This window comes from Mesoplodon densirostris, chromosome 19 (assembly GCF_025265405.1).
Source record: "Mesoplodon densirostris isolate mMesDen1 chromosome 19, mMesDen1 primary haplotype, whole genome shotgun sequence".
NCBI lineage: Eukaryota > Metazoa > Chordata > Mammalia > Artiodactyla > Ziphiidae > Mesoplodon > Mesoplodon densirostris.
The window spans coordinates 47,638,458-47,661,135 of NC_082679.1; the positions used below are offsets into that span (position 1 = coordinate 47,638,458).

Here is a 22,678-nt window from a genome sequence, read left to right on the forward strand (position 1 = left end):
TTCTCCCCCACCCTTTTTTCCCCCTCAAAGGGTTGAAGTTTAATAAATTGATAATTTTTGCTACTTTATCAAGTACATTTCTTTTTCTTTTTCTTTTTTTTTTTTTTTTGTGGTACGTGGGCCTCTCACTGTTGTGGCCTCTCCCGTTGCGGAGCATAGGCTCCGGACACACAGGCTCAGCGGCCATGGCTCACGGGCCTAGCCACTCCGCAGCATGTGGGATCTTCCCTGACCGGGGCACGAACCTGTGTCCCCTGCATCGGCAGGCGGACTCTCAACCACTGCGCCACCAGGGAAGCCCATCAAGTACATTTCTTTTTTTAAAAAAATGAATTAATTAATTTTGGGCTGCGTTGGGTCTTCATTGCTGCGTGCGGTCTTTTCTCTAGTTGCAGCGAGTGGGGGCTATCCTTCGTTTCAGTGCATGGGCTTCTCATTGCGGTGGCTTCTCCTGTTGTGGAGCACAGGCCCTAGGCGCGGGCTTCAGTAGTTGTGGTTCACAGGCTCTAGAGCTCAGGCTCAGTAGTTGTGGTGCACTGGCTTAGTTGCTCTGCAACATGTGGGATCTTCCCAGACCAGGGCTCAAACCCGTGTCCCCTGCGTTGGCAGGCAGAGTCTTAACCACTGCACCACCAGGGAAGTTCCTATCAAGTACATTTCTAAGTAAAATTGGATTTTTTTTTTAACTTCAAAAGTATGGTGGTGAAGAATTCAATGACAGTTTGTATAGTTGGGTGCTGCTGTCTTGCTTTGAACCAAGGTGCCAGCAGTTTTTTATATTTTTGTTTTTTTAATTTTAGTAAACTATACATAGCATAAAATCTACCATCTTACCCATTTATAAGTGTATAGTTTAGTGGAATTAAGTATAGTCCCATTTTTGTGCACCTGCAGGGGTGAGTTTTTTAATCTGCCATTTTAAACTTTTTTATATATATATAAATTTATTTTATTTTATTTTTTATTTATTTATTTTTGGCTGTGTTGGGTCTTTGTTGCTGTGCGCGGGCTTTCTCTAGTTGTGGCGAGCAGGGGTTACTCTTTGTTGCAGTGTACGGGCTTCTCATTGCAGTGGCTTCTCTTGTTGCAGGGCACGGGCTCTATGTGCACGGGCTTCAGTAGTTGTAGCATGTGGGCCTCAGTAGTTGTGGTTCACAGGCTCTAGAGCACAGGCTCAGTAGCTGTGGTGCACGGGCTTAGTTGCTCCGTGGCATGTGGGATCTTCCCGGACCAGGGCTTGAACCCATGTCCCCTGCACTGGCAGGCGGATTCCACTGCGCCACCAGGGAAGCCCCCTTCAGCTTTTTATCTAAGTCACAGATGGGTTTTCTTCTTTGGCGTTCTGATTTCCTTCTTCTCTTGATTCAGTAAGTGGGGTGAGAGAGTGGAGTGAGTGGTATACTTAGAAAGGTGTTTCAATTTATTAGGAAATATTTCAGAATTAAAAAAAATAAGGTATGTATTGGGTTCTTGCTAAATATTAGTCATTGTATTAGGTTGCTTGCCTTAAAATGGTCCTGTGCATTTCAGGTAATACTCTACTCACAGCCTTACAGTTTTATAGAAAAAAGTGCCTCAGAAAACTGAGGTTCAAGCAGGTTAAGTAACTTGTCCATGTTCACACAGTGGTGGAAAGGCAGAGCCAGGGTTTAAACCTAGGGAGTTTTGTTTTGTTGTTTTAATATATGTAAGAACTCTTTACTGAGTATATTCACTAACCACAGAACATCTTAAAAGCTCCAAAATCTAGGACTTATGGAGGCAGTTAAATTATAGGATGCTGGCTAATGACAACACCAAGAGTCTAAAGACATGTGTTTGTTATTTTCCACTGGTACTTATGTAATTAAATATGATCTACTTGAGTACTTTTGAGAAGAGGCTACAGATTTGTGCTTCTCTTTGTTGTATCTATGAACAGTTTTGTCTTTGGTTTCCCAGTGATGATCTCTTTGGAAAAAGTGAACGTGTTCAACCAGTACCTTGTATGAGGGGTTAGTACTACTTCTGCCTCTGTGAAAATGGAAAATAATCGTTCCTTCCAAAAAGTGAAGTTGCAAAAAACACCCTTATTGCTGCAGGTGCTCTCAGTAGGTAATTTGGCAGGACTTGTTTAGTGTTAAATACTCTAGCAAGGGGTACATTTTAAAAGTTCTGCCTTTATGAGGATTACTTTAACAATTAATCAATAGTTAAAAGCCCTGTTGAGTTATTTTCTATTTGAGGTAAAGGATCCAGTGGGGTCATGTGTCTTTTGTAACCTGGTTTGCCATGACCAAAGATATGAATTCTTGATGGTGTGACTGTGAAGGGAAGAACTCTTTCTGTTTATCATAAACATTTCCTGAATTTCATTGCAAGGAAACTGAGGCCTTGGAGAGGTCAAAATATGTGACTAAGCTCACAACTAATGGCAGAGGTAGGCTAGTGTCTAGGTCTCCTGAATTTCAGTCTGTAATACTTTGCATTAATAAACTAGTGTGTATACTTATAATTAAAAACCTTTCAAAGACTGCTTTATCCTTTACTCCGTTTTAACCTGCAGACCCCAGATGAGGCTGAATTTATATGATCATATCATTACATAATTCTGTGAATATGTTTTAGAATTATGGATATGGTTATTTCTTTTATAAAAGCATTTATTTTTTTCAGATCCTTATTTTAGAAAATACAGAAATACAGAAAAAGAAAAAATTAAATATGTGATAATTATATATATCTGCAGAAATAATCAGATACATTAAAACACACACACACACCACTCTTCAGTGGAGCTAATGTACATTTTATGTCCCACTTTCTTCCTCTCAAGATTATTATTATTTACGTTCTCATCTAGTAATTATACATCTAAGATTTCTAATTTCTTGTTTTGTTAATTTTTTTCTTTTTTGCTCCCCCCAACCCCCATAGATCTTGAGCCAGATGATTGTGCATCCATTTACATCTTTAATGTAGATCCACCTCCATCTACTTTAAACTCACCACTTTGCTTACCACATCATGGATTACCGTCTCACTCTTCTGTTTTGTCACCATCGTTTCAGCTCCAAGGTCACAAAAACTATGAAGGAACTTGTGAAATTCCTGAATCTAAATACAGCCCATTAGGTGGTCCCAAACCCTTTGAGTGCCCAAGTATTCAAATTACATCCATCTCTCCTAACTGTCATCAAGAAATTGATGCTCATGAAGATGACCTACACATAAATGACCCAGAAAGGGAATATTTGGAAAGGCCTTCTAGAGATCATCTCTATCTTCCTCTTGAGCCATCCTACCGGGAGTCTTCCCTTAGTCCTAGTCCTGCCAGCAGTATCTCTTCTAGGAGCTGGTTCTCAGATGCGTCTTCTTGTGAATCTCTTTCACATATTTATGATGATGTGGATTCGGAGTTGAATGAAGCTGCTGCCCGATTTACTCTCGGATCCCCTCTGACTTCTCCTGGTGGCTCCCCAGGAGGCTGCCATGGAGAAGAGTCCTGGAATCAACAGTATGGACTTGGACACTCCTTGTCACCTAGGCAGTCTCCTTGCCACTCTCCTAGATCTAGTGTCACTGATGAGAATTGGCTGAGCCCCAGGCCAGCCTCAGGACCCTCATCAAGGCCTACTTCCCCTTGTGGGAAACGGCGGCACTCTAGTGCTGAGGTTTGTTATGCTGGGTCCCTTTCGCCTCATCACTCACCTGTTCCTTCTCCTGGTCACTCCCCCAGGGGAAGTGTAACAGAAGATACCTGGCTCAATGCTTCTGTCCAGGGTGGATCAGGCCTTGGCCCTGCACTTTTTCCATTTCAGTACTGTGTAGAGACTGATATTCCTCTGAAAACAAGGAAGACTTCTGAAGATCAAGCTACCGTACTACCAGGAAAATTAGAGCTCTGTTCAGATGACCAAGGGAATCTTTCACCATCCCGGGAAACTTCAATAGATGATGGCCTTGGATCTCAGTATCCTTTAAAGAAAGATTCATCTGGTGACCAATTTCTTTCAGTTCCTTCACCCTTTACCTGGAGCAAACCAAAGCCTGGTCACACCCCTATATTTCGGTGAGTTGATGGAAATAGATGATGGTCATTTTTCATGTTTATGTGTTATTGGTGACATGTAACTACATTATCTATATAGAATTATTTGACTGTTTTTCTTCCTCCTCCTTTTTTTTTTCTTCAGTTTCTTCCAGACAAAGTCCACATTTATTTTCCTTTTAGTCTTAAAAGTGTCTTTAGATAGGCTAAAGTTATAATTTTTAAAGTGTATAATGAATTGTAGATAATAACAAATTAATTACATTTAAGAATCCCTAGGGGCTTCCCTGGTGGCGCAGTGGTTGAGAATCTGCCTGCTAATGCAGGGGACACGGGTTCGAGCCCTGGTATGGGAAGATCCCACATGCCGCGGAGCAACTGGGCCCGTGAGCCACAACTACTGAGCCTGCGCATCTGGAGCCTGTGCTCCGCGACAAGAGAGGCCGCAATAGTGAGAGGCCTGCGCACTGCAATGAAGAGTGGCCCCCACTTGCCACAACTAGAGAAAGCCCTCACACAGAAATGAAGACCCAACACAGACAAGAATAAATAAATAAATTTAAAAAATAAATAAATTAAAAAAAAAAGAATCCCTAGAAGGAATTTTCTTATCCACAAAAGCTTCTTGTAAAAGATTGATTATAATATGAATTAAATTACTAATAAAACCACTTGGGAATAGGCTTTTTATATTTTTAAGAACAAGTGAAATTAGCTTTTTATATTTGTAGCAAGTGTTCTTTTCCATAATTTTTTTTTGTCTTTTGACTTTATAAGTTTGTGATTTTTTTGTTGTTGTAGAGGAATTTTTAAATTTTATATATTCAAGTTTGTCTTTTCCTTCACGGCTTTTGGATTTTATGTTATATTTGAAAGCATACCCCACTCTAAAGTAACTACAAATAAAAAAATCTAACTTTCATAAGTTTCTAACAAAATTTTTATGTATAATTTTTATAATATATGTATGTAACATATGTAGAATATATATATATATATATATATATATATATATATATATATATATATATTTTTTTTTTTTTGAATCTTGAGTCCAGCTAAGGACTGGAGTAAAGACTATTGTAATGACTTTATTTTCTAAATGGCTTATCAGTTACCACAATGCCATTTATAGAATCAATCTAGTCTATAATTGATTAGAAAAGACAACTTACAATGTATTAAATCCCCACACGGAGTTGGGTCTGTTTACTTTTTTAAAAAATGGTTTTTTGTTGGTATGAATGTTTATTTCTGGATCTAGATCTTTAGAAAAATATAATATGGAATTATGGTATTGAAGATTCCTTTGAGCCCATCACTTTGCATCTGAAGATTATCTTAATCTTTTTAGGGGTTTGCTTGAACAAGTGCAGAAACTCGCTGAGAGTTGATGAAGTTGAGTTGTTGCTTCAGACTAATAAAAATTAATACCTTTGAGCTTCACAGTAGCTGGTAAAGCTAGGCTGAGGACATTCAAGGAAGTAATGAAATGATTTAGGAATTTACTGTAGGCATGATAGCATTTCAAAGGTAGAAGAGACCTTTAAAGTCCCATTTCACCAATCATTAAGAAGATATTACTTTCTAATACAGATCATTCTAGGTTTTGGTCCATTAATATTTGACCTGTGGACATAGAAGTTGTTTCTTTTCTAATGCCATATTTTCAATGCTAATATATCTAAATGAACCTCTCCCTTTTAAGCTGTTTAAATTATTTTGTTTTTGTAATTATATACACATACTTGAGAAAGTTACAGTTTTATGAAATGTTAGAATTTATCCTTTTAAAAAATATATATATGAAACTAAAAAGTAGATAAAATTGATTTTATTCTTCAGGTTAAAGAATTATTTCTTAAACACCCACCATATCCAGTGTTATAACTTATTAAGTGAAGTTTTATTTTTTTATTTTATTTTTTGAATACTTTGCTTCAATGATCATGGGAAGAAATGTTGGTGCAAGTAATTTGAATCATTGCTTGACAATACTAGTGTGGTGAAATGCATCTTTGTGTGTTTTGTTTATAGCACGTCTTCATTACCTCCACTAGACTGGCCTTTACCAACTCATTTTGGACAATATGAACTGAAAATAGAAGTGCAACCTAAAACTCATCATCGAGCCCATTATGAAACTGAAGGTAGCCGAGGAGCAGTGAAAGCATCTACTGGGGGACATCCTGTTGTGAAGGTATGAGATTTTGGGGGTGTTTCTGCAGATACCATACATCTGTTAATGATACAGTTTATTCAGTCAGGTACTGCTGAGCCCGAAGAGAGAAAATTTTCAAACCTAGAAAGCTTACATTGAGATTTTGTGTCCTTGTTGATGTAGCAGCACTTCCACATTGAGGTGTTTTTTTTTTTGCTAGGCTAAAAGATATTCTTCCTGGACTGACTCTCCAGCTGGTGAAACTCTGGGGAAAGATTATAATGGTCAAATAGTTGTTTTTCTGATTTAAAAAAGAAAAAAATTGTGTTATGTTTATAAGTACAATACATGCTTGTTTAAAGTCCAAATAATACAGAAAAGTAGAAAGAATAAAGCAATAAAATACCTAAAATCTAAACCCCTCAGAAATAAGCAATTGTTAACTTTGATTAACATTCCAGATAATTCTCTATGTGTATGTTTAGTGGAAGACTAGATGGATGGCTAGAAAAATGCATGGATTTTTTTTAAGAATAGGATTATGTTGACCATCTTTGTAATTAAATTAATTTTTATTTGAATTTATTAGAAGAAAATAAAACTAAAGTGAAATTATTATAATTTTATAATATTCAAGTATATAAAATATAATATGTAAGTTTTGACTTATAAGAATTGAATATTAACTTTAATTTTACTTGAATGAAACATTTAAAAAATGAAACAGAAATAAAACTATATGGGGGCTTCCCTGGTGGCGCAGTGGTTGAGAGTCTGCCTGCCGATGCAGGGGACACGGGTTCGTGCCCCGGTCTGGGAAGATCCCACATGCCATGGAGCGACTGGGCCCGTGAGCCATGTCCGCTGAGCCTGCGTGTCCGGAGCCTGTGCTCCGCAACGGGAGAGGCCACAACAGTGAGAGGCCTGCGTACCGCAAAAAAAAAAAAAAACCAAAAAAACCCCCAAAACAAAAAAACTATGAACTACTGAATCTTAGATATTGTTCTTCACTCTAAGAGGTCCTAAAAGATCTTTCTAAGGTCAAAGAGATTAAATAAATTATTGAAAGATTGAATTTTTGTTTTAGATTTAGATGGTATAAATTGCTCCCTTCTCTGAAAATGAGGTAATTGTCTCTCTTAAACTTCTTTCCCCTGCACTACCCTCTACCTCCTGAATTTTGTTGCTTATATTATTCTTCCTTTTAGATCTATAGACATCTCCCTGCCTCACGTCCCACCACTCCTGTTATTTAGCTTAGTCCTATATATATTGATAGTTGGATTCAATGATTACTACTAATTCTTTTTTATTTTTTTCTTTTTCAAGTGTTTTTGTTTGTTTAAGGAGGGCTTTGGATTCTATATTCCTTGCATTCTTTCACGATTGAGAATGTTTATTTGTTGCCTTTATATACTCAAACATCAGAATGGCTATGTATAATAATCTTGATACTCATTTTTTCTCTCAGTACTTGTCTTATGGCATTGTGTATTGTAGTGGAGAAATTAATTATATCTGAAGTAAATTTGAACTAATACAGTTTATAGGCTATCATTTCCTATACCAGCCATGCTTTTTGATTTACTGTCATTATCTAAACATGTTTTACAGTTCTTGACAAACAAACCTTTACATTTTAGGTGGGTTTTAAAATGACTTGTAGCAAGAAATGTCAGTTCTAGAAAAAGAGATCAGATTTGTGGTTACCAGAGGCAGGAGGTTGGTGGGAGGGACTGGATGAGGGTAGTCAAAAGGTACAAACTTCCAGTTATAAGATAAATAAGTTGGGCTTCCCTGGTGGCGCAGTGGTTGAGAGTCCGCCTGCCAATGCAGGGGACGTGGGTTCGTGCCCCAGTTCGGGAAGATCCCACATGCCGCAGAGCAGCTGGGCCCGTGAGCCATGGCCACTGAGCCTGGGCGTCTGGAGCCTGTGCTCCGCAGCGGGAGAGGCCACAACAGTGAGAGGCCCGCGTACCGCAAAAAACAAAACAAAACAAAACAAAACAAACAAAAGATAAATAAGTAGTGGGGATGTAATGTACAGCATGGTGAATGTAGCTAACACTGTTGTATATTTGAAAGTTGCTAAGAGAGTAGTTCTCATCACAAGAAAACCCCCTCCCCCATATAACCGTATGAAGTCATGGATGTTAATTAAATTTATCATGGTAATCTGTTTGCAATATGTGTAAATCAAGTAATTATGCTGTATACCTTAAATTTACAGTGCTGTATGTCAATTATAGCTCAATAAAACTGAAAGAAAAAAACGGTCAGGAAAACTCAACATAGGAATTTTACCCTTTGTTATCAGAGTTACAGTTGCTCTTAATGACAGCTTAATTTAGGAGAAGGTTTCTTTGCTTCATTTCTTGTATCTTTTTTTCTTTTCTTTTTCAAAAATTTTTAAAATTTATTTTTAAATGTTTATTATTTATTTATTTTATTTTGTTTGTTTACTTTTGGCTGCGTTGTGTCTTAGTTGTAGCACGCGGGATCTTCGTTGAGGCATGCAGGATCATTTGTTGCAGCATGCGGGCTCTTCATGGCTTCTCTAGCTGTGGCATGTGGGTTTTCTCTTCTCTAGTTGTGACGCTCAGGCTGCAGGGTGCTTCGGCTCTGTAGTTGTGGCGCGCGGGTTCCAGAGCTCGTGGGCCCTGTAGTTTGCCACATGCGGGCTCTAGTTGAGGCGTGCGAGCTCAGTAGTTGTGGCACGCGGGCTTAGTTGCCCCATGACATGTGGAATCTTAGTTCCCTGACCAGGGATCGAACCAGAGTCTCCTGCATTGTAAGGTGGATTCTTTACCCCTGGACCACCAGAGAAGCCCCCCCCAACCTTTGTTTATAAATGGCTGCACCAAGCAGCTTGTGAGGTCTTAGTTCCCGGACCAGGGATTGAACCCAGGCTCTGGCAGTGAAAGCACAGAGTCCTAACCACTGGACTGCCAGGGAATTCCCCATTTCTTGTATCTTTGCCTTTTGAAAGAAGTTATTTACAAGTGTTAAATGAACAAAATCTTTTGGGAGTACAAGTGATTTGTTTCCATAGTATTCCTTTAATTAAAAACTGATTCCCTGCCAAAAAAAAGTGGGGCTGGGGCGGGGGAATTCCCTGGCAGCCTGATGGTTAGGACTCGGTGCTTCCACTGCCAGGGCTCCCTGCTTAAGGGGAGACTAACGCTTTGAATATTATCAATGTTTTATATTCTCCTTGTGAGTGACATTATTATTATTATTTTTTAATTTGAGGATCTATAAATTTATTTACTTATTTATTTTTGGCTGTGTTGGGTCTTCGTTTCTGTGCGAGGGCTTTCTCCAGTTGTGGCAAGCGGGGGCCACTCCTCATCGAGGTGTGCGGGCCTCTCACTGTCGCGGCCTGTCCTGTTGCGGAGCACAGGCTCCAGACACGCAGGTTCAGTAGTTGTGGCTCATGGGCTTAGTCACTCCACGGCATGCGGGATCCTCCCAGACCAGGGCCCGAACCCGTGTCCCCCGCATTGGCAGGCAGATTCTCAACCACTGCGCCACCAGGGAAGCCCTATTTTTTTTTTTCTAACTTGTTTCTTTAGAAATTATATCATTCATTATATTTGAAATTATTTACTTAACCAGAGTATGTCTGGAGGTTGATGTTTCTTTTTCAGTCTTCCCCACTACCTATGATGCTCCCTTTCAAATTGAGATTCTTCCTTCCTGCAAGAAAAATTTTCTACTTTATGTATCTATATATTTCCTGTTCCATATGTTTTGTCTTTACTTCAGAGGCTCCAGTTACTATTCAGATGTTGACTTCTTTGTCTGTCCTCCATATCTATGTTCTTTTCTCGGGATACTTTAATGTCTTTTTTTTTTTTTTCCAGTAAATCTATTTATTTATTTAATTTTGGCTCCATTGGGTCTTCATTGCTGCCCGTGGGCTTTCTCTAGTTGCGGCAAGTGGGGGCTGCTCTTCGTTGCGGTGCGCAGGCTTCTTATTGGCTTCTCTTCTTGTGGAGCATGGGCTCTATGCATGTGGGCTTCTGTAGTTGTGGCTTGCGGGCTCTAGAGCACAGGCTCAGTAGTTGTGGCCCACAGGCTTAGTTGCTCCACGGCATGTGGGATCTTCCCAGACCAGGGCTCGAACCCGTGTCCCCTGCATTGGCAGGCGGATTCTTAACCACTGAGCCACCAGGGAAGCCCTCTGCGATTGTGTTTTGTGTTTTGAATTTTAAATTGGTTCCTTGGCTCCACTTTCCACTCATTTGATATTTTACCATTATATTTGGTCTCATGATTTATTGAACTTATATTCTTGAATCTTTTAGTGTGGAGCATTCACCAGCAGTCAATTTCTGGGTTCTGTTTCCTGTGTGTGTATGTTGAGGGGAGGTTTTGTTTTCATTTTTATTGTATTTTCAACTGTCTTTTGCATAATTTCTTACTTTTTTCCTTAAATAAAAACAAAAACAAACCATGTATATTATGGTTGCCTAATTGTCTTGTGTTTTCCTCCCATTTTGTTTGAGAGCTTTGGTCTATAACCTGAGGCAATTGGGGTAAAGAGGTAGAGAATTAGTTTAGGATAGGCCTTGTTGGGTTTGGCTCAAGAAAGTGAACAATATCATGTATGTGGCCCACTCCCAGTATTTTAGTATGTATCATATTTTCATGAGTTTTGCTTGTTCCTCTTGTACAATGCAGAGTTCTGGAAGATGTAAGCACTCCTGACCTTTTTTGCCTCTGCCAAAGGCCCTGGAGCAGAATGTAGGATCTTTTCTTTGAGAGTTTTTCCTTGACTTGCCTCAGAGTTGCCTACTTAGAACTTTGATCTACTTTGCTACAAATTAGTTAGCATTCTCTGCTATTTTATTTTCCCACTTTATTACTTTTATTCCATTAATTTACTCTTTAATTTTATTTGCTCACTTTTCCTGTTACCATTCCTGGTGAGTGAAGGTATGGATTGGTTAGCAGCTCTGCCACACTGCATCAGAGTCTTCTGTTTCACAGTCCTCACCACCCCCTTGCCCTTTTGAAGTTTATAGCTCAAAGGTGTTCTTTGTTTGGTTATTACAGGTAGATTTTTGGCTGTTTCCTACCCCCCACACATACACATTTTGTTTATTTTGTTAGGTATTAGGGGAAGAAGATTGTGATACTACTTCATTTCATTGTCTTTATCCAGAAGTTCTTTTTCTTTTTCTAATATCAAGAGGAAAATAAGCATTATATGATGAGAGCAGGTCATGCCAAATTGAAAATGAAACATTCCTGATTGTACATACTCTACCACACTTGCAGAACTGTATGCTTTGTATGGAACACTCTATTTGTGCATGCCCACTTCTGAGACCACATTTTTTCCACCAGCAGAGGTGGCCCCTCTCCAGGAACTAAGAAGAATATTTGTAAGATTTCTACACTATTCTGAGAATTTTTTTTTATAATTTTTAAATTTTATTTTATTTTTTTATACAGCAGGTCCTTGTTAGTCATCAATTTTATACACATCAGTGTATACATGTCAATCCCAATCGCCCAATTCACCACACCACCACCACCACCACCCCGCCACTTCCCCCCTTGGTGTCCATACGTTTGTTCTCTACATCTGTGTCTCAATTTCGGCCCCACAAACTGGTTCATCTGTACCATTTTTCTAGGTTCCACATACATGCGTTAATATACAATATTTGTTTTTCTCATTCTGACTTACTTCACTCTGTATGACAGTCTCTAGATCCATCCATGTCTCTACAAATGACCCAATTTCGTTCCTTTTTATGGCTGAGTAATATTCCATTGTATATATGTAACACATCTGCTTTATCCATTTCTCTGTTGATGGGCATTTAGGTGGCTTCCATGTCCTGGCTATTGTAAATAGTGCTGCAGTGAACGTTGGGGTGCATGCATCTTTTTGAATTATGGTTTTCTCTGGGTATATGCCCAGTAGTGGGATTGCTGGGTCATATGGTAATTCTATTTTTAGTTTTTTAAGGAACCTCCATACTGTTCTCCATAGTGGCTGTATCAATTGACATTCCCACCAACAGTGCAAGAGGGTTCCCTTTTCTCCACACCCTCTCCAGCATTTGTTGTTTGTAGATTTTCTGATGATGCCCATTCTAACTGGTGTGAGGAGATAGCTCATTGTAGTTTTGATTTGCATTTCTCTAATAATCAATGATACTGAGCAGCTTTTCATGTGCTTCTTGGCCATCTGTATGTCTTCTTTGGAGAAATGTCTATTTAGGTCTTCTGCCTATTTTTGGATTGGGTTGTTTGTTTTTTGAATATTGAGCTTCACGAGCTGTTTATATATTTTGGAAATTAGTCCTTTGTCCATTGATTCGTTTGCAAATATTTTCTCCCATTCTGAGGGTTGTCTTTTCGTCTTGTTTATAGTTTCCTTTGCTGTGCAAAAGCTTTGAAGTTTCATTAGGTTCCATTTGCTTATTTTTGTTTTTATTTCCATTACTCTAGGAGGTGGATCAAAAAAGATCTTGCTGTGATTTATATCAAAGAGTGTTCTTCCTATGTTTTCCTCTAAGAGTTTTATAGTGTCCGGTCTTACATTTAGGTCTCGAATCCATTTTGAGTTTATTTTTGTGTATGGTGTTAGGGAGTGTTCTAATTTCATTCTTTTACAAGTAGCTGTCCAGTTTTCCCAGCACCACTTATTGAAGAGACTGTCTTTTATCCATTGTATATCCTTGCCTCCTTTGTCATAGATGAGTTGACCATAAGTGCATGGGTTTATCTCTAGGCTTTCTATCTTGTTCCATTGATCTGTGTTTCTGTTTTTGTGCCAGTACCCTATTGTCTTGATTACTGTAGCTTTGTAGTATAGTCTGAAGTCAGGGAGTCTTATTCCTCCTGATCTGTTTTTTTCCCTCAAGACTGCTTTGGCTATTCGGGGTCTTTTGTGTCTCCACACAAATTTTAAGATTTTTTGTTCTAGTTCCATAAAAAATGCCATTGGTAATTTGATAGGGATTGCATTGAATCTGTAGATTGCTTTGGCTAGTATAGTCATTTTCACAATATTGATTCTTCCAATCCAAGAACATGGTAATATCTCTCCATCTGTTGGTATCATCTTTAATTTCTTTCATCAGTGTCTTATAGTTTTCTACATACAGATCTTTTGTCTCCCTAGGTAGGTTTATTCCTAGGTATTTTATTCTTTTTGTTACAATGGTAAATGGAGTGTTTCCTTAATTTCACTTTCAAATTTTTCATCATTAGTGTATAGGAATGCAAGAGATTTCTGTGCATTAATTTTGTATCCTGAAACTTTACCGAATTTATTGATTAGCTCTAGTAGTTTTCTGGTGGCATCTTTAGGATTCTCTATGTATAGTATCATGTCATCTGCAAACAGTGACAGTTTTACTTCTTCTTTTCCAATCTGTATTCCTTTTATTTCTTTTTCTTCTCTGATTGCTGTGGCTAGGACTTCCAAAACTATGCTGAATAATAGTGGTGAGAGTGGACATCCTTGTCTTGTTCCTGATCTTTGAGGAAATGCTTTCAGTCTTTCACCATTGAGAATGATGTTTGCTGTGGGTTTGTTGTATATGGCCTTTATTATGTTGAGGTAGGTTCCCTCTATGCCTGCTTTCTGGAGAATTTTTATAAATGGGTGTTAAATTTTGTCAAAAGCTTTTTCTGCATCTATTGAGATGATCATACGGTTTTTATTCTTCAGTTTGTTAATATGATGTATCACATTGATTGATTTACGTATATTGAAGAATCCTTGCATCCCTGGGATCAATCCCACTTGATCATGGTTTGTGATCCTTTTTTTTTTTTTTTTTTTTTTTGCAGTATGCGGGCCTCTCACTGTTGTGGCCTCCCCCGTTGTGGAGCACAGGCTCCGGACGCGCAGGCTCAGCGGCCATGGCTCACGGGCCCAGCCGCTCCGCGGCATATGGGATCCTCCCAGACCGGGGCACGAACCCGTATCCCCTGCATCGGCAGGCGGACTCTCAACCACTTGCGCCACCAGGGAGGCCCTGTGATCCTTTTAATGTGTTGTTGGATTCTGTTTGCTAGTATTTTGTTGAGGATTTTTGCATCTATATTCATCAGTGATATTGGTCTGCAATTTTCTTTTTTTGTAGTATCTTTGTCTGGTTTTGGTATGAGGGTGATGGTGGCCTCATAGAATGAGTTTGGGAGTGTTCCTTCCTCTGCAATTCTTTGGAAGAGTTTGAGAAGGATGGGTGTTAGCTCTTCTCTAAATGTTTGATAGAATTCACCTGTGAGGCCATCTGGTCCTGGACTTCTGTTTGTTGGAAGATTTTTCATCACAGTTTCAATTTCATTACTTGTGATTGGTTTGTTCATATTTTCTATTTCTTCCTGGTTCAGTCTTAGAAGGTTATACCTTTCTAAGAATTTGTCCATTTCTTCCAGCTTGTCCATTTTATTGGCATAGAGTTGCTTGTAGTAGTCTCTTAGGATGGTTTGTATTTCTGTGGTGTCCATTGAAACTTCTCCTTTTTCATTTCTAATTTTATTGATTTGAGTCCTCTCCCTCTTTTTCTTGATGAGTCTGGCTAACGGTTTATCGATTTTGTTTATCTACCCAAAGAACCAGCTTGTAGTTTTATTGATCTTTGCTCTTGTTTTCTTTGTTTCTATTTCATTTATTTCTGCTCTGATCTTTATGATTTCTTTCCTTCTGCTAACTTTGGATTTTGTTTGTTCTTCTTTCTCTAGTTCCTTTAGGTGTAAGTTTAGATTGTTTATTTGAGATTTTTCTTGTTTCTTGAGGTAGGCTTGTATAGCTATAAACTTCCCTCTTAGAACTGCTTTTGCTGCATCCCATAGGTTTTGGATCGTCGTGTTTTCATTGTCATTTGTCTCTAGGTATTTTTTGATTTCCTCTTTGATTTCTTCAGTGATCTCTTGGTTATTTAGTAACGTATTGTTTAGCCTCCATGTGTTTGTGTTTTTTATGTTTTTTTCCCTGTCATTCATTTCTAATCTCATAGCGTCGTGGTCAGAAAAGATGCTTGATATGATTTCAAGTTTTTTAAATTTACTGACGCTTGATTTGTGACCCAAGATGTGATCTATCCTGGAGAATGTTCTGTGCGCACTTGAGAAGAAAGTGTAATCTGCTGTTTTGGGTGGAATGTCCTATAAATATCAATGAAATCTATCTGGTCTATTGTGTCATATAAAGCTTCTCTTTCTTTCTTTATTTTCATTTTGGATGATCTGTCCATTGGTGTAAGTGAGTTGTTAAAGTCTGCCACTATTATTGTGTTACTGTCAATTTCCTCTTTTATAGCTGTTAGCAGTTGCCTTATGTAGCAGTGCCTTGAGGTGCTCCTATGTTGGGTGCATATATATTTATAATTGTTATATCTTCTTGGATTGATCCCTTGATCATTATGTAGTGTCCTTCCTTGTCTCTTGTAACATTCTTTATTTTAAAGTCTGTTTTATCTGATATGAGTATTGCTACTCCGGCTTTCTTTTGATTTCCATTTGCATGGAATATCTTTTTCCATCCCCTCACTTTCAGTCTGAATGTGTCCCTAGGTCTGAAGTGGGTCTCTTGTAGACAGCATATAGATGGGTCTTGTTTTTGTATCCATTCAGCAAGCCTGTGTCTTTTGGTTGGAGCATTTAATCCATTCACGTTTAAGGTAATTATTTTTTATTTTTATTTTATTTTTATTTTATTTTTTTGTGGTATGCGGGCCTCTCACTGTTGTGGCCTCTCCCGTTGCGGAGCACAGGCTCCGGACGCGCAGGCTCAGCGGCCATGGCTCACGGGCCCAGCCGCTCAGCGGCATGTGGGATCCTCCCGGACCAGGGCACGAACCCGCGTCTCCTGCATCGGCAGGCAGACTCTCAACCACCGCACCACCAGGGAAGCCCAAGGTAATTATTGATATGTATGTTCCTATGACCATTTTCTTAATTATTTTGGGTTTGTTTTTGTAGGTCCTTTTCTTCTCTTGTGTTTCCCACTTAGAGAAGTTCCTTCAGCATTTGTTTAGAGCTGGTTTGGTGGTGCTGAATTCTGTTATCTTTTGCTTGTCTGTAAAGCTTTTGATTTCTCCATTGAATCTGAATGAGATCCTTGCTGGGTAGAGTAATCTTGGTTTTAGGTTTTTCCCTTTCATCACTTTAAGTATATCATGCCAGTCCCTTCTGGTTTGTAGAGTTTCTGCTGAGAAATCAGCTGTTAACCTTATGGGAGTTCCCTTATATGTTATTTGTCATTTTTCCCTTGCTGTTTTTAATAATTTTTCTTTGTCTTTAATTTTTGCCAATTTGATTACTATGTGTCTTGGCGTGTTTGTCACTGGGTTTATCCTGTATGGGACTCTGTGCTTCCTGGACTTGGGTGGCTATTTTCTTGCCCATGTTAGGGAAGTTGTTGACTATAATCTCTTCAGATATTTTCTCTGGTCCCTTCTCTTTCTCTTTCCTTCTGGGACCCCTATAATGCGAATGTTGTTGCGTTTAATGTTGTCCCAGAGGTCTGAGGCTGTCTTCATTTCTTTTCATTCTTTTTTCTTTATTGTGTTCCTTGGCAGTGAATTCCACCATTCCATCTTCCAGGTCACTTATCCGTTCTTCTGCCTCAGTTATTCTGCTATTGACTCCTTCTAGTGTAGTTTTCATTTCAGTTATTGTATTGTTCATCTCTGTTTTTTTTGTTCTTTAATTCTTCTAGGTCTTTGTTAAACATTTCTTGCATCTTCTCGATCTTTGCCTCCATTCTTTTTTCGAGGTCCTGGATCATCTTCACTATCATTATTCTGAATTCTTTTTCTGGAAGGTTTCCTATCTCCACTTCATTTAGTTGTTTTTCTTGGGTTTTATCTTGTTCCTTCATCTGGGACATAGCCCTTCTGCCTTTTCATCTTGTCTATCTTTCTGTGAATGTGGTTTTTGTTCCACAGGCTGCAGGATTGTAGTTCTTGCTTCTGCTGTCTGCCCTCTGGTGGATGAGGCTATCTAAGAGGCTTGTGCAAGTTTCCTGATGGTAGGGACTGGATGTTCTGTGAATTTTTTAATACTCAGAAAGAGAAAGAGGATGGCACCAATTGCCATTCCAGACCAGTCTGGCCATTACACATAAGAGTGGTGTGCTTGGTTCTCAAGCCTGGGAAAAATGCCTTGATTTTGTTCTGTATGTGCAGACTTTTAAAAAATGTTTCATTGCTGTATGGGAAAACATCATTAAAGTACACAAATCTTAACATGTATAGCTCAATGAATTTTTCATACACACACAGACACATGCACACACACACTCACACACAGGTAAAACTACAAACAGGTTAAGATACAGAATTTTTTTTTTTTTTTTTTTGCGGTATGCGGGCCTCTCCCGTTGCCGAGCACAGGCTCCGGACGCGCAGGCTCAGTGGCCATGGCTCACGGGCCCAGCCGCTCCGCGGCATGTGGGATCTTCCCGGACTGGGGCATGAACCCGTGTCTCCTGCATCGGCAGGCGGACTCTCAACCGCTGTGCCACCAGGGAAGCCCAAGATACAGAATTTTTAAGCACCCCAGAAGACTCCCTTGTGCCCTTCCCAGTTTATATCTTCTAACCAAAGGTAATTGTGCTTCTGACCATTTATTATCATTGATTAGTTTTTTAATTCATGAATTGCTAATAAATTGACTCATACAAAATGTTCAGCTTTCTGTCTAGCTTCATTTATTCAACACATGAGCATGAAATTCATCCAGTTTGGGGTTTTTTGTAGTTTAAAAAAAATTGCTGTATAATATTCCATCGTATTTATTTGCTACAATTTCTTTATCTGTCATTCTGTTCATTGACACTTGGTTTGTGTCCACTTGATTTGAAATATTATGAGTAAAGCTGCTGTATGCTTTTTTCACACATATCTTTTGATGGACGAAGCATTCACATTTTTTTGGTATATGTTTATATGTCTCAGAGTGGAATTGCTGGTTTTTCAAAGGAGCTGTACCAGTTTTTACTCCTGACCAGCCATATGTGAAAGTTCCAGTTACTCTACATCCTCACCAATAATACCAGCACTTGGTTCTTGTCTTTTAATTTTAACCATTCTGACAGGGATGTGGAGGTATCACACTGGTTTTAAATTGTTGTTTCTTGTTGAACATCTTTTCATATGTTTATCAGACATTTGGCTGTCCTTTTTTGTGAAGTGTCTGTTCACATCTCTTGACCAATTTTTATTTTTATTTTTTTTTTTTTTTTTGCGGTATGCGGGCCTCTCACTGTTGTGGCCTCCCCCGTTGCGGAGCACAGGCTCCGGACGCGCAGGCTCCGGACGCGCAGGCTCAGCGGCCATGGCTCACGGGCCCAGCCGCTCCGCGGCATATGGGATCCTCCCAGACCGGGGCACGAACCCGTATCCCCTGCATCGGCAGGCGGACTCTCAACCACTTGCGCCACCAGGGAGGCCCTCTTGACCAATTTTTAAATTGTCTCTTTTTCTTAATGATTTGTAGGAGTTTTTAATATTTGGATATAAGTCCTTTGTCAGCTATATGTATGGCAAATGACATTTCTTTTCCTAGTCTGTTGCTTGCTTTTTCACTTTCTTAATTGTTTCTTTTGATAAATGGAAGTTTTTAATTTTAATGAAGTCCAAATTATCAGTCTTCTTTTCCATGGAAAGTGCTTTCATACCTTTTCAAGAATCTTTGCTTACTCCAAGATTATGAAGATAATTTCCTGTGTTTTATTCTGGAAGCTTTATTGCTTTACCTTTTACATATAGGTCTGTGATCTATCTCAAATTAATTTTTGTATATGAATTAAAGGTAAAGATTGATACTTTTTTTTTCTTATGGATAGAAGTTGATCCAGTACCATTATTGAAAAGCCCATTATTTTTCTACTCTACGACATTGGTGCCTTTGTCATAAATCAGGTGACCAGCCATATATCTGTGGCTCTCTTTCCTAACTCTTCATTCTGTGCCTTTGGACTATTTGTTCTATCTTAGTACCATTACTACATTGCATTAATTATAATTTCTTTATAGTAAATCTTTTTTTTTTTTTTTCCTTTTTGCGGTATGCGGGCCTCTCACTGTTGTGGCCTCCCCCGTCGCGGAGCACAGGCTCCGGACGCGCAGGCTCCGGACGCGCAGGCTCAGCGGCCATGGCTCACGGGCCCAGCCGCTCCGCGGCATATGGGATCCTCCCAGACCGGGGCACGAACCCGTATCCCCTGCATCGGCAGGCGGACTCTCAACCACTTGCGCCACCAGGGAGGCCCTATAGTAAATCTTGATATTTGATAGTGTGGCTCTTTTTTAAGGATTGTATTGGTTATTCTAGGCCCTTTGCATTTCTGTATGAATTTTAGAGTCAGCTTGTCAATCTCTACCCAGCACACCCCCAAAATTTAAAAAAAAAAAAAAAAACCTGCTGGGATTTTGATTAAGATTACTCAGCACTTTCACTGCAGAGGGCCCGGGTTCAGTCCCTGGTCAAGGAACTAAGATCCCACGAGCCTCACGGCGGTGCCCCCCTCCCCGCAAAAAAAAAAAGATTACCTAAGAGTTTTGTAGTTTAAATCATACATTTAGGTCTTTTCTCCATTTGAGTTAATTTTTATATATGGTGTTAGGTAAGGGTCCAGCTTTATTCTTTTGCATGTAGTTGTCCAGTTTTCTCAGCATCATTTGTTGAAAAGACTCTCCTTTCCTCATTGAATAGTCTTAACATAGTTGTTAAAAATCATCCCTGGTGGTCCAGTGGTTAGGACTCAGCACTTTCACTGCCAGGGCCCAGGTTCAATCCCTGATCAGGGAACTAAGATCCCTGTGTGGTACAGTCAAAAAGAAAAGAAAACAAAACAAAAACCTTTGACCATGTGTGCAAGGGTTTATTTCTAGGCTCTCTATTCTGTCCCATTGGTCTCTGTGTCTGTCTTTGTGCTAGTTCCACAGTGTTTTGACTGCAGTAGCTTTGTAGTAAGCTTTGAAATCTGAAAGTGTGGGTCTTCAGTTTTGTTCTTTGTTTTTGAAGATTGTCTTGGCTATTCAGGGTCCCTTGAGATTCCATATGACTTTTAGGATGGATTTTTCTATTCTGCAAAAAATGTCTTTGAGATTTTTATGCAGACTGCATTGAATCTGTAGATTGCTTTAGGTAGTATTGACATGTTAACAATAATAAATCTTCCAATCCGTGAACATGGGGATTTTTTTCCATTTATTCATGTCTTCTTTAATTTTTTTCAGCAATGTTGTATAGTTTTCATTGTGTAAAACTTTCACCTCTTTGATTGAGTTAATTCCTAGGTATTTTATTCTTCTTGATGCTATTGTAAATGGAATTGTTTTCATAATTTCCTTTTCAGGTTGTTCACTGTGTATAGAAATGCAACTGATTTTCATGTGTTGACTTTGTGTCCTGCTACTTTGTTGAATTCATTTATTATCTCTAGCAGTTTTTGTTTTTGTTTTGGTAGAATCATTAGTGTTTTCTTTTTTTTTAATTAATTAATTAATTTTTTGCTGTGTTGGGTCTTCGTTGCTGTGCACGGGCTTTCTCTAGTTGTGGTGAGCGGGGGCTACTCTTTGTTGTGGTGCACGGGCTTCTCATTGTTGTGGCTTTCTCTTGTTGTGGAGCATGGGCTCTGGTGCACAGACTTCAGTAGTTGTGGCACGTGGGCTCAGTAGTTGTGGCTTGTGGGCTCTAGAGCTCAGGCTCAGTAGTTGTGGCGCACGGGCTTAGTTGCTCCATGGTATGTGGGATCTTCCTGGGCCAGGGCTCGAACCTGTGTCCCTTACATTGGTAGGCAGATTTTTAACCAATGTGCCACCAGGGAAGCCCAGGGTTTTCTATATATAAGATTATATCATCTAAGAACAGAGATAATTTTGCTTCTTCCTTTCCAATTTGGATACCTTTTATTTCTTTTTCTTGCCTAATTGCTCTGGCTAGAACTTCCAGTACTATGTTGAAAAGAAGTGGTGAAAGCAAGCATCATTACTTGTTCCTGATCTTAGAGGAAAAACTTTCAGTCTTTCACCTTTGAGTATGTTGTTTGCTGTGGGGCTTCCTTCCTCCCTCCCTCCCTCCCTCTCTCCCTTCCTTCCCCCTTTCCTCCCTCCCTCCCTCCCTCCCTCCCTCCCTTCCTTCCTTCCCTCCCTCCCTCCCTTCCTTCCCTCCTTCCTCCTTTCCTCCCTCCCTCCCTCACTGGGTCTTAGTTGTGGCATGCAGGATCTTCATTGCTGCATGTTTTTAGTTGTGGCATGTGGACTTCTTAGTTGCTGCATGCGAACTCTTAGTTGTGGCATGCACGTGGGATCTAGTTCCTCGACCAGAGATCGAACCTGAGCCCCCTTCATTGGGAGCATGGAGTCTTACCCACTGGACCACCAGGGAAGTCCCAAATGGGTTTTTCATATATGGCTTTTATTATGTTGAGATATTTTCCTTCTATTCCTACTTTATTGAGTGTTTTTATCATGAAAGGGTATTGAATTTTGCCGAACGCTTTTTCTGAACCAGTTGAGATAATCATGTGATTTTTTTTCCCCTTCATTCTGTTAATGTGGTTTAGTACATTGATTGATATTCATGTGTTGAACCATTCTTGCATTCTGGGAATAAATCCCACTCTGTCATGGTGTATAATTCTTCTAATATGCTGCAGAATTTGGTTTGCCAGTATTTTGTTGAGGATTTTTCATCAGTGCTCATAAGGGATATTGGTCTGTAGTTTTCTTGTATTGTCTTCGTCTGGCTTTGGTATCAGGGTAATGCCGACTCCATGGAATGAGTTAGGAAGTGTTCCCTCCTCTTCAATTTATTTGAAGGTTTGAAGAAGATGAGTATTAGTTCTTCTTTAAATGTTTGGTTGAATTCACTGGGTCCAGGGCTTTGCTTTGTTAGGAGTTTTTTTTTTTTTTTTTTTGGCTGTATTGGGTCTTCGTTTCTGCACGCAGGCTTTCTTTAGTTGCGGTGAGTGGGGGGCTACTCTTTGTTGTGGTGCATGGGCTTCTCATTGTGGTGGCTTCCCTTGTTGCGGAGCACAGGCTCTAGGCACGTGGTCTCAGTAGTTGTGGCACATGGGCTTAGTTGCTCCACGGCATGTGGGATCCTCCTGGACCAGGGCTCAAACCCATGTCCCCTGTACTGGCAGGCGTATTCTTAACCACTGTGCCACCACGGAAGCCCCTGTCAGGAGATTTCTAATTACCAGTTCAATCTTCTTACTAGTTAAAGGAATATTCATATTGTCTGTTTCTTTGTGGTTTAGTTTTAAGGGTTTGCGTTTCTAGGAATTTGTCCACTTCATGTAGGTTATCCAGTTTGCTGGTATACAGTTGTTCATAGTACTCTCTTATAATCCTTTTTAAAAAATAATTAATTAATTATTTTATTTTATTTTTTTGGCTGCGTTGGGTCTTCGTTGTGTGTGGGCTTTCTCTAGTTGCAGCGAGCGGGGGCTACTCTTCGTTGTGGTGCGTGGGCTTCTCATTGCGGTGGCTTCTCTT

The 22,678-nt window shown here is 39.4% G+C and overlaps 1 protein-coding gene across 4 annotated transcripts in view; it reads left to right on the forward strand.

The window, feature by feature from the left end:
• The window catches only part of NFATC3 (nuclear factor of activated T cells 3), a 128,998-nt gene that overhangs the window by 33,696 nt on the left and 72,624 nt on the right, over nt 1-22,678 (forward strand). For all 4 annotated transcript variants that reach the window (XM_060083831.1, XM_060083833.1, XM_060083832.1 and 1 more), the window contains exons 2-3: nt 2,917-4,051; nt 6,068-6,230. In XM_060083831.1, the coding sequence (XP_059939814.1) occupies nt 2,917-4,051; nt 6,068-6,230 (1,298 nt within the window). The remainder of the gene's footprint in view (nt 1-2,916; nt 4,052-6,067; nt 6,231-22,678) is intronic.